At 48.4% G+C, this 12,073-nt stretch overlaps 2 protein-coding genes across 2 annotated transcripts in view; one reads left to right on the forward strand and one right to left on the reverse strand.

Annotated features, from left to right (window-relative positions):
• USP39 (ubiquitin specific peptidase 39) overlaps positions 1–3,315 on the reverse strand; it is a 32,898-nt gene extending 29,583 nt beyond the window's left edge. Inside the window, exons 1-2 of the mRNA XM_055327068.1 lie at positions 2,859–3,315; positions 524–593 (exon numbers count right to left, since the gene is read on the reverse strand). Coding sequence (XP_055183043.1) covers positions 524–593; positions 2,859–3,126 — 338 coding nt within the window. The 5' untranslated portion in view covers positions 3,127–3,315. The remainder of the gene's footprint in view (positions 1–523; positions 594–2,858) is intronic.
• A 1,067-nt stretch (positions 3,316–4,382) lies between these two features.
• CUNH2orf68 (chromosome unknown C2orf68 homolog) lies at positions 4,383–10,295 on the forward strand. Its single transcript, XM_055327072.1, has 4 exons — positions 4,383–4,937; positions 5,013–5,131; positions 6,046–6,197; positions 6,563–10,295. The coding sequence occupies exons 1-4, from the start codon at positions 4,831–4,833 to the stop codon at positions 6,683–6,685; spliced, it is 501 nt and encodes a 166-aa protein (XP_055183047.1). The 5' UTR covers positions 4,383–4,830; the 3' UTR covers positions 6,686–10,295.
• The last annotated feature ends 1,778 nt before the right edge of the window (positions 10,296–12,073 follow it).

Consider the following 12,073-nt stretch of genomic DNA (forward strand, 5'->3'; position numbering starts at 1 on the left):
TACTAAATTCCAGCCATCTAAAGTAGTACTTAGCATGTAGTAAGTACTCAAAAAAATATTTAAATTTGCCACTGTCATTTTAAGGACACCATATATATTCCATCAAACAGATTCAAAATAAACTAAAAGCTTTTTATGTACATGCACCTCCTAAAAAAAAAAAAATGCCCTCTGACACTTTATATTAAAAGGTAAGGATTGGAGACACCTAGGTGGCTCCGTAGTTGAGCATCTGCCTTCGGCTCAGGGCGTGATCCCAAGGTCCTGGGATGGAATCGCCCACAGGGAGCCTGCTTCTCTATGTCTCTGCCTCTCTCTGTCTCTCATGAATAAATAAATAAAATCTTTTTAAATAAATAAATAAAAGGTAACTATTAATAAACATGGCAGGAGGCACAATTTTCTGGGCAGAAAGCTTTAAAAGGGATAAAATTTGTGAATGTGTTTTTGATGTACAGTTCGAAGAATTTTCTGCATAGATTCCAATGTTTTTTGCTGCTCTCAGCATCCCTGTCCTACCAACCTGTTAATAGTATCCAAGTACGGGCAATGGCGGCTCCTCCGATCCTCAGAATCCACACGGCCATTCTTTGCTGAAAGGGAAATCATCACAGGCTGTGAAAATGGGAAACTCGTACTCAGGGTCAACTACGAGTACAAACCAAAAAATGAGAAAAACTAAACAGGATGAACTCATACACAGGTAACCCAGGAATACACCAAAAAGCCCACTAATGGAACAAGCACCAAACTGGGAGAATATATTTGAAACCCATATAACCAACAAAGGACTCATTTGCAGATTACATAAAGAAATCTGGTGAAGCAATAAGAAAACGACAACCCAACAGAAAATGAGGAATATAACCCTCGTTAACAATCAAGAAAATGCCAATTTCCTTGTGCAATGATATACCACTTCACACCTACCAGAAAGGAAAAAATAAAATCAGAAAATTCCCAGTGTTGGCAAATACAGAGAGCAATAGAAATGCTCATGTACTGCTGGTGAAGTGTAAACTGTTACAACCTCCTGGAAACAGTACAGCAAGATCAAGCTGAGAACCTTTGACCCAGCAATCTCAACTTATAAACCTGAGAGAAACTTTTGCATATGTACACCGCAAGTGCTTTACTAAAAATATTTATGGCAGCAGTATCTGAAAGGGCCCAAACTGGAAACAAATCAAATATCCACCACAAATAAAACAGATAAACATATTTTGGTGTATCATCAATATAACACTATGTAGCCATAAACACCAATTTGGATGAACCTCAAAAAGTTGGCTAGTAAAAAAAGGCAAATCAGAAGACCACATATAGTATGATTCCATTTATATCAAATACAAAGTAAAACTAGTAGTATTTAGGGATATACAACTAAAAATAGAAATTATTAGAAAAAAATTCAGAACAGTCAATTCCTAAGCAAGTAAAGAAGGTAGATACAATTGAGAAAGGGCATATGGGAGCTTCTAAGGTATTGGTTATGTACCACTTCTAATGGTGAATAGCATTAGGAGACAATTGTCCATGGGTCTCTCATGTTTCTGTCCATATTGTGACCAGAGGCACTATCTGCCTTCAGACTACCTTGTTAAGGAGATGTATAGTAAACAGCATTGGAAGACAGACACAGGGATCTCCCCACAGAGCAAATAGGAGGCAAGTTCACAAACCACTATAAAAAATTCTGTAAGCCCAGAGTTCCACTGTGAGTATAAGTTCCCTTCAAGGGTAGCCCAGGTGGCTCAGCGGTTGAGCGTCTGCCTTTAGCCCAGGGCCTGATCCTGGAGACCCAGGATCGAGTCCCACGTCGGGCTCCCTGCATGGAGCCTGCTTCTCCCTCTGCCTGTGTCTCTGCCTCTCTCTCTCTCTGTCTCTTATGAATAAATAAGTAAAATCTTAAAAAAAAAAAAAAACTGCACTGTGGAGAATGACACTACAAACTCCACGGTCTTCATTAGCATCCAGAAAACTGTGGCAGGCTACCTAGGCAGCTTGCAAATAAAATCTCAAATCCTTCACAGTTCTTGACAAATGGCAAATTTAAGGATGTATGTTTTCACTCTCCTTTAAACCATACTTGTGCATTATACTCGGTCCATCTTGGTGCCTGTGATCTAGTTCATCATAAAAATAAAAAGGGAAAGACAAAACGAAAACAAAAAGACAAACCAGAAGAACAAATGGGATTCTAGTGTGTCCCAGAAAAAAAAACAATCTTATCACAACTATACAAGATACCTAAGAAACAACGTCTCTTCCAAAGAAAGGGAAACATGAAGCTGACAAGGCACTTAAAAAAAAAAAATCAAAGAATATCCTGAAATTAATTATTCAACGAATATTTATCAAGCAGTCTATGAGCAAGGTGCTATTCCGGACTCTATATGAAATGCAAATATAGTTCAAACAGAGGATTTTTTTTTAAGATTTTATTTACTTGTTACAGAGAGAGAGAGAGAGAGAGAGAGAGGCAGAGACACAGGACGAGGGAGAAGCAGGCCCCATGCAGGGAGCCGGACGTGCGACTCGATCCCGGGTCTCCAGGATCACGCCCTGGGCTAAAGACGGCGCTAAACCGCTGGGCCACCGGGGCTGCCCCAAACCGAGGATTCCAAGCAAGAAGTTTAAGAGCTACTATTAAAGTATAATCATATACAGATATCCAGGACCGGAAGGCCAAATTACAGTCTTAGACAACTAGTACGGTCCTCACCACAATGCAGTCGAGTCCGGTCGCGGACACCAGGGAGTGTGAATTCCCCACTCACCCCCACCCCCAGGGAAAGTTGGAAATGGAAAAAGGAGAAAGCGAGAGTCGAGCCCGCGCCCAGCCGAGCCCCGCGCACCTCGCACCTCCCGCTCAGGCTCAGAGTCCTCGTCCACCTCGCGCTCCCGCTTCACCCGCACAGCCGGGACGACTGGCGTCGGGGCCTCGCGCGCGCTCACCGGCTCGACCTCCCGCTTCACACGCACTGGACTGCCCCGGGAGCTCGGCGCCTCGGCTTCCCGCTCCCGCTCCCGCTCCCGCTTGACGCGACCCGAGCTGCCCCGCGACTCGGACTCGCGCTTCCCGCGGGTAGAACCACGAGATTCACGCTTGGATCGCCCAGACATCTCCTCTACCGGCCCGGTCTCTCTGCGCAGGCTCCAGGCACGCTGTAGCGCGCGGCAGGGAGCCAATCAGAAGCCGCGCTGGTATCGTGCCCAGGGCTCTCTACGAGTCGCGGTGCAGGACACATCGTGCCGCGAGAAATATTGCGCTTCTTGTGGCCTCTGAGCTTCTGCGTGCGCCCCTGAGAAGAGCCTGCGGGCCTACTGCCGCCTTACCCATAATTTTATGGACTTTAAAAAAAAAAAAAAAAAGGTGTCATTGGGCTCCGGATTTCTTCGAGCTTCTTTGTGCCCGGGAGGTGGTCTCCACAGTCGCGGCTCACCAGAGAACTAGGCGACCTCCCCAAATCATCCCCTTCCTGCAGCAACCTAGCTACTCCAACTCCGCACTTGGAGGATTGTTCTCGGCGTCCCAGGAAAATGCAAACCACAGGCAGAGAGAGACGGCCTTGATCAAGCTAAGAAAGCTCAAACTTCAGGGCCTGTGGCCTTCGCGATCCCCTCCACGGCCCTGATGGAGTTTGTCCAGCTTTACCGAGATGGAATGGGCATGCAATCAAATGCATGTTTAAAGTGTGCAGTTCGCTAAATACTGATGGATGGGTGTATACACACTCTGAGACCGTCACCACGATTAAGATAAGAAACCTACCCACCAGCTCCAAAATTGTCCTTCCCCAAACATCTGCTTTGTCACTACGGGGAGTAGCTTTATGTAAACGGAAGCCCAGGGCGTGTCCTCTCTTTGGCCGGGCCCTATTAGCTAGGAGAATTTATTGTGAGATTCCTCCACGCCTTTTCCTGTACCGACAGCTTGTTCCTTTTGATTACTCAGTGGTGTTCTATGTGTGGATGTACCGGTGTGTCGCTATGCTAATCACAAATTCCCAATTTTGTCCTTTTCTAAGTTATTCATGAGAGACAGAGAAGACAGGCAGAGCCCGAGGAGAGGGAGAAGCAGGCTCCCTGCCGGAAGCTCCCTGTGGGACTCGATTCCCGCACCCCGGGACCACGCCCCGAGCCGAAGGCGGAAGCTCAAGCCGAGCCACCCACCCAGGTGCCCCTCTCCGTTTTTAAAGAGGACTCCAAAAGTATATACAAATTTTGAACAGCGCTGGGTCCTCCCGCGGGGACAGTTAAGCCATACCCACCGGTGGGCCCGGGCGCTGGGCGGGCTGGAGGGGCTGCGCGGCAGGCGTGCCGCTGGGTGACCCGCCTGAATACTCGCCCCCTCACAACCTCTTTTTGACGTACTTGCGCTGTGTTCTCGTTTACAAATGAGGAAACCGAGGCTCGGCGGCGTTCAGTAGTCAGCCGAGGTCAGGCAACTGGTGATGGGAGTTACACAGCATTTTGTCACCACAAAAAGGAAAGGAAGATTCCACACACCGATCGCTGAGTGGTGTAATGGGTGCTTTGTGTTTTTCTGAATTTTCTGATGTATCAGCAGTCAGCCTAAGTCCTCTTTCGTATTGCTAATGTCACAAAGAAAATCCCCCGAAGAGGAGTGGAAGCCGCGCATGCCCCGAGGCAGCACCCGCGCCGGGAACTCTGCGCGGGGCGACGCTCGGCCAGGCAGGCGCTTTCGGGGCGGGACCTCAGGGCGCGGGGCCGGAAGTCCGGCGAGGGGCGGCGCGGATCTCCCCCGGCGGGACCGCGGCCGTTGGGGCCGTTGAGTCGGCGGCGGCTCCGAGCGCAGGGCTCCAGATGGAAGCAGCTCCAGAGCCCGGACAGGGGGTCTGCTGCAAGCCTGGCGGGCGGCTGGACATGAGCCACGGCTTTGTGCACCACATCCGACGGAACCAGCTGGCCCGGTACCGCCCCGCCCCGCCGCCGCCCCCAGCCTAGCTCTGCCCGGCCGTCCCTGACTCCCGCTCGGCTCCCCGCAGGGACGACTATGACAAGAAGGTGAAGCAGGCGGCCAAGGAGAAGGCGAGGAGGCGGCACACGCCCGCGCCGACGCGGCCCCGCAAACCCGACCTGCAGGTGTACCTGCCGCGACACCGAGGTGAGGCCGCCCGCCCCGCCTGCCTGCTCCAGCCCGCGCGCCCTTTCGGCCCCCAGCCCTCTGTCTCTTTGCGCTCTTTTCTCTACGTGGAAAAACCCGCTTTTGAACCCGCAGGGCTCAGTTCATGTCGTCCCTTCCCGGAACCCTCACCTCGACGCTCCCCTTTCTCCACTCACATTCTCCCTGAGAACAGAGAAGGTTCGTGCCCCCCCCCCCCCAGTGAAGCATCACGATTAACGTGAATTATCTGGGAACCAGCAAGTCGTTGTTTACTGGTTTGCCCACCATGCTGTCGTGCTTTAGGCCTGACAGAGTTTGGCACACCTGTAGTTGACCGGGACATGGGTGTGGAATGAAACTCAAACTAAGTATTCTAAATGGCCTTTTCTCCAGCTTCCCCGGGACCTAGAGGTCACAATAGCTAACTATTGTGGCACTAAATTTGTTTAGCGATTTTTAGATCGCTAAAGTGTTTTTAGATCTTGGGTACGTTAATTCACTTAGTTTTCCCTAGATCCCCTAGGATGGAAACTACTATCATTTCTGTTTCACAGTCAGGAGACAGGCACAGAGAGATTAACTTGCCCAAGGTCTCACAGCTAATAAATGGCAGAGCCTGAATTTAAACCCACGTAGGACTCTGGCCATCTCTGCACTACCTTCCAACGTTATTCACTAGATGAAGATGCATTGTGATTGTGTACCTACTACGTGATAGAACCGTGCTGGCCCCAGAGCAGGGATACAAAGGTAAATGAAACTATCGATTGGCACCACACTTAACATATAACACACGCACAAAGTCCATAAGAAGATTGTTACATCCTTTACGGTATGTTTTCATGTGTTATTCATGTGGGCAGGGGCTCCAGCAGCCTTCCCCTCTTCCCTCTCATTGTGATTCATCCTTCCAGATGGCTCTACCCACCCAAGCAACCCAGACTGTGAGGAGTCCGGTGAAAGCAGCAGTAGTGGCAGCTCCGAGCCAGAACCTTCTGGCCATCAGCTCTTCTGTTTAGAATACGAGGCAGACAGCGGAGAGGTCACCTCAGTTATTGTGTATCAGGTATGCCTCACGGAAACAGCTGCAGCCTGAAGGTCCTTGGCCATGCTAGAAATCAATGCCAGAGCCTGAGCCGCTATTTTCCTCAGGGCCAGTGGGAAGTGTCGGCTCCACATGGGAGCATAGACTGTTGGGCGATGCTTTTGAGCACAACTCACGCCTGCCACACAGTGATTCTCAGCAGGAACCAGGGAGGGCTTGTGGCCTCCAGCTGAAAATCACTATTACAGGGGCACCTGGGAAATGACAGGCACTGGCAAGAAGCTGTGAGTCAAATGAAGTTCTGTGAGAATGTTGTCTAGGGACAGGGCAGGTCGCCTTTTAAGAAGAGGCCAGGCCCTGAGCTTCCTGACTCTTCCTCCACGTAGGATGATGATCCAGGAAGGGTGAGTGAAGAGGTGTCAGCACACACGCCTCTGGATCCACCCATGCGAGAGGCCCTCAAGTTGCGCATCCAGGAGGAGATTGCAAAGCGCCAGAGCCGACATTGACCAGGCTGAAGGCTTTCTCACCAGGCTGGATTCACTGCCCAGGGAGCTCACTCCTAGTTTGGGGGTGCCAGGACCAGTCTGAGCTGATCTTGAGACACACACACACACACACACACCCCTGAGCTCACACATCCGCAGGAACAGTTTTGCAGGGACAAGCCTAACCATCTCCTTTGCAGCCATTCTTTCTTGTATGTTGGCCATTTGACCAGCTTAGTATTCTGGGATTTGAGAATTTTGTTTGGCTAGCTTGGTGTTCTAGAAGCAGAGACTCCAGGGACAGCTAAGGTGTATGAAACCTTATGCCAACATGCTGCTTTCTTACTGAAGTCCTATGCAATGGGACATCTAGTCACTGCTGCTCTACCCAGCTCAATGAACTGTGTTTGTTGTTCTGTGGTTCCTTTGTTCCTTGCTTCTGCTCACTTCTGTCCATATTTTCTAGACCTTTTTTTCAGCCATTTCCTTGTTCTTTCCATTCCCTCATCTTTGTCTCAGAATCCATCAGTTCCACCCCACCTCCCAATGTGACTTCACCTTCCAGCTGCTCAGGACTTTGAAGGTGGGGAGTTCGGGGGGGGGGGGCAGTTACCTTCCTGATAAGCTCTCCCAGTAATTCCAATACCAATAAAGTGGGAGATCTTCATTTTTGAGACTGACTTGCAAGCATGTATCCCACCCCTTCCATGGCTTTTGCAAGTTTCGCTTATACCGCACTGTTTGGCACTGTCTAGATAAAGAGACCTAGGAGGATGATGCCAGAACTCAACTGCAAGGATTTCTTGCAGCAAAACCTGCCTTGGTTAGAGCTATGGGATTCCAGTTTTCAGCCTCATCCCTGGCTGTGAACAGACCATCCTCTGCTCAGGCTAAGGGGGAATTATCAAAACAAGCTTGAAGCTGACTCTCCAAATGTGATTTAACAGTCCTGAATGTACATACAAAGGGAAATTCAACATGAGCAATAATTGCCTATTTGGACCCCTAGTTGCAAAAAAAAAAAAAAAAAAAAAAAAGCCCAAACAATGGGCAGCGAAATGAGCCTCTCTCATCTGCCCTTCCCCTGCCTCATTCTTTCTCCTTTCCTATTTCCTAAGAGTATAAACGGAGATCCTTAGGGTAAAGATCCTAGGAATATCACTGCTTTCACCTCAGTGAACGTTTTCCCTAACACAGGGTTAGGCTAAGGTCTGAGAAGTTCATAAGACATCCTATGCACTGCAGTTCCAAACCACTTCAGATTTCCAGCAATTGACCTAACCTCAGTGACTGGAAGTACGGGGTTTAAGTGAGCCCATGAACACTAAGACTTCTTGAAACCAAAGTCCCCATGCCCCAGGGGTTTCTCTACATCAGGGTCTCAAGATCTGCCTGGCTGTTCCATCTCAGCAGCTTTTCTCTTAAAGGACACCTAAGGGCACTGTTGGTTTGTGCCCTACACCCCTGAAAATCTACCACCTCAGAAACGGGGCAAGGCAACTACTTAAACTAACTGCATCATTAGAATCCAGTAAGCCACAGCTTGCAGTGCCAGAGAAATTCTGGGAAGGTGAGTGAGGTAGATAAGTTAGATGGGCCTGGTTGTGAAGGGAGCCAGGGACCAGAGTGTTCCTGACCCACAGAGCTGGCCCAAGGTTAAATACCTTAAACTTGCCAGTCCTGGGCTCAGTTCTACTTTTAGGGGAGAAAATCTGTCTGCTGCTTATTCAGCCAGGCTAGAAGTGCCTTTTGACTTACAATGTTGACTACCCTCTAGAGCCTCTAAGTCAAGGAGGCCATGCCATACTCTATGCCCAATCTTCCCTGCAGCTCTGAGGACTGGGGATTTTAGTCTTCCAGCTTTTCAACTGATCTTCTGACTTGGAAATAGGATTTCACTGGAACTCTTAGGCTTCCTAAGAAGCCTGGAAATACTTCTTGGGTCTGTCTTCTCACAACTGGATGGCCTATTTCACGGATTTATTAAAGAATTTAGAAACAAGACCAGAAGAAGAAGCCAGAGTCATGGCACCTGAAATTCTATCCTCCATTCCTGTTTGTGAGAAGGGAAGTGTGTACCTAATGTGACCTTTTATGTGTCTGTCATGTAATCCTCACACTCTCAGGTAAGAGATTGATGAAAACTCCTTGTTTGTGAATTTATTTTCTTAAGGCATTTTGCATATCAAGTTCACGTAGAATGTTTTCCACCCAAGAAAGCATCCTAATTCTTAATTTAAGCAGTAGGACTATAGAAAGCATTAAGCCTGGTACTTAAATGAGAGGTTGTCCTTTAAGGGAGGCCTGTTGGTAGTGATGCTGCCACTGCTCCAGGTATGCCTAAAGCACTTCTCTGGTGATATAGCCCTCAGCCAGTTGACAGCTTTACCGCTCAGGCTCATTGCTTATTGCCACCCCTCAGTCTGGGGTCCAGGATGGTACTGGTACTATGCAGTTGATTCACCAGACTGGCCTCCAAATATCTTCTAGCTGTTTTCAAAAATCAGTGCTTTGCCATCAAGGAGCATGTTACAGAGCATTTCCCACAGGTTCTAGGGATGTCACAAAGAAGACTGCCCCATACTGTTTGGTACAGTGGCAACAGTGTCAGATTAACTGGAGCTCTTAGGCAGGCTGCTTCAGAATGAACACTCATTTGACTAGACACATTCTTGGCTGTCTTAAAAAAAAAAAAAAAGTCTGGTAGCCTCTTTGACGTATCTCATGTCCATGAATGTTCTCCACTTACTGAGGGTAGGTCTTGGATTCTAAGGCTTTCTGTTTCCTGGGCCACCATGGATGATATAATAAATAGAAGGAATCTGGGGTTCTTAGGGGCTTTGGGCTGCATAAGAGTAAATACTAAAGTTTGAGTTCTAGCCAGTTGGCAAGCATAGAAGTCTTTGAAGAATGTAACACAAGAAGGGAAAACAAGAATGTAAAGCTTTTTGTACTGAGAGTAGGAGTCTGGCACTTGGCCAGCCAGTAGGACCAATGTGGGCAATAACATGCTTCTCCCTATGTATGAGTCTCTGAAAGGGGCATTTCACCTCCATGGTCCACTCTGAAGGGCACTGCCAACTAGAGATTTAGCCCATGGAACTGGAAGAAAACACCTTGAGGTAGTGTGTATCCAACCTGCTATGCATTTGCCAGGATGCATGGATAGTAGGGTAGAGGATCCCCAGCTGGTTTACAAGTATACATGAGACCTTTGTATATAGAAAGAGGAATGGGGATAGATTATTTTCCTACCTCTTGGGAGAATCAGCAGAGATTGTTAACAATTATCTGAAACATTTTAAGCTCCCTTGTTGAATTCCTATTATTTAGGACTCAGATGGTAAGAAACCATAGGCACCCACCCCAAATTTCTCCAGTAATTAGAGTGACACTAAAAGTAAAAACCGTCTGAATATTTGGCTCCTTTTCCTTCTCAGAGCCTCCAGGATGAGGGGTTGGTTGCACCGGTCAAGTTGTGTTAAATGCGTAACAAGCCATATATTACTCTGTTTTCTCATTTCCAATGTTTCTGCTGTGTGAATGAAGTGTGCAGTTATTTGAAAATCTTGGATGGAAGGTACTTTTCAAAAACAGTATTCTTTTTAAGCAATAAACTATTTTTACAGCACTGTTTTTGCCAAGAGTTTTGAAATCACTTGTGTACATAAGGGAAGTGAAGATTAAATGCCTGCCCTAAAGTCATTCAGCACCACAGAATCAGCACTTGAAATCTCATCTCTTGCTTTGCCTTGACTATTTTAAGAACTGCCCAGGTTGGAGCATAACAACAAGAGTCACGTAGCATTAGAGTTGGAAGGGACTATTAAAGATGTCTGGACCCACTTCTTCTATGATAAGTGACTCCACCCTACCAACTCTCCATGAAAAGCCCTTCTGTCTTAGGGAGTCCCATCTTGGAGTAATTCTACTTTAGGGACTGCTGAGATTATCCTATTAGGCCAAAATTTGCTTCTTTGTCCTGGTTCTAGAGTGCTTGTCTTACTCCCATTGTATGTTAGAATAGCCAGTTTAGGACCTAAGTAGTTTTTTCAAGTCTTCCCCCATTAACAGTTGGACAGACACTCAAACCCAGGATTTATATATCAGCAGGATATAGTAAATGTTGACTAAGATTTGCAAAGCTTCCAATGAGGTAGGAAATGCTGAGGGTTCACAGTACCATTGGGCAGGTGAGGAAAAGGTGCCTGCTCCAATGGTGACACACTTGGGCAGGAAGATGGTGCTTCTCTGTGAATTAAGAAGCAACACCTCTGTGTCCTGGAGCACAGCATGGCCAGCAAAAAGTGAACTCGATGTTAAACCCCACTGATCCATTCAGCCAGGTATTGTACAGTGATCACTCTGCACAACCATACTTCTTGGGCCTTCCTTAACTACTTGTCCTGATGCAATTCAGAAAAGCACTCTCCCAACAGATTTCCTGTTTCCATTTTTACTTTCCATTGGGTCCAAAAAAGGTTGCTCCTTCAGGTCCTTGTCTAGTTTATTTTTTCCCCCACAGTACAGGGCCCCGTTTCTGCACATTACCTTTGCCAGATCTAAGCTTCCCCTGCTCCTGGCAGCCTAGGCCCGTGGTCTGTCAGCCCTGGTGTCTCACAGAGGTTCCAGCACATGCTGGGATTCTTAGTGTGTGAGACACACTTTTGGTATGTGAAAAGTATGTCCAAGAAGGCAACGTTGGCCTGTACATTTTGGTGAAACCGATGGTAATTTATTCCCACACTATCCTGTTCGCTCTTCCCAAATTGCTCTGGGTCTCTAGCCTGCCTTATCTCTCTTGGTTACCAACACCTGGCCACGTGTGACCATGAATATCTGTGGCCTTGTTTCAAGTAAGTGTTCATCACCCAGGAAACATGTTTTGGACACTGACTTCTTACAGTACTCTATACTTGGACCCTTGAAAAGTGGTGAAAGTGATGAAAGTAGCCCTCAAGAGTTTGCTGAGCCGAGGGAAGCATAAGCCAAATCCAGGGCTCTTGAATTTAAGTAACAGCCAAGACTTCGTGCTCCCTTCTTCGCAGAGCCGCCTCGCCCAGGACAGAGGCAGGCGCGGGGCGCCATGGTTAGAGACGCTTCCTCCAGCCTTGCGCGCAAGGTCAATCACAGCGGTGCGGCCCCGGGGGCTTCCCGCCTCCCGAAGCTTCCAAAGCAGCCCCAGGGCACGCGGGACTATGGGCATCTCCGAGTCGAAGCCTCTGCTCGAGTCCCACGCCACAGCCCTCTGCGCTCAGGCCCCCCCGAAGGCGGGGCGCCGCCCACGCTTCCACCGCCAAGCGGGCGCGGGGGCTCGGGAGTTGTAGTCTCCCAGAGAGAGCGGCCGCGGGGGCCGGGGCCGCGCGGACTCCAGGTCCCGTCGGGCGGCGCGGCGCGGCCGGGGCGCCA

Source organism: Nyctereutes procyonoides, unplaced genomic scaffold (genome assembly GCF_905146905.1).
Source record: "Nyctereutes procyonoides isolate TBG_1078 unplaced genomic scaffold, NYPRO_anot_genome, whole genome shotgun sequence".
Taxonomy (NCBI): Eukaryota; Metazoa; Chordata; class Mammalia; order Carnivora; family Canidae; genus Nyctereutes; species Nyctereutes procyonoides.

Bases quoted from the DNA above. Each gene is read 5' to 3' on its own strand.
- CUNH2orf68 (XM_055327072.1), top strand. From the start codon at position 4,831: ATGGAAGCAGCTCCAGAGCCCGGACAGGGGGTCTGCTGCAAGCCTGGC. The intron at 5,132-6,045 runs GTGAGGCCGCCC...TCATCCTTCCAG, and splicing joins GTACCTGCCGCGACACCGAG to ATGGCTCTACCCACCCAAGC. The intron at 6,198-6,562 runs GTATGCCTCACG...TCCTCCACGTAG, and splicing joins CCTCAGTTATTGTGTATCAG to GATGATGATCCAGGAAGGGT.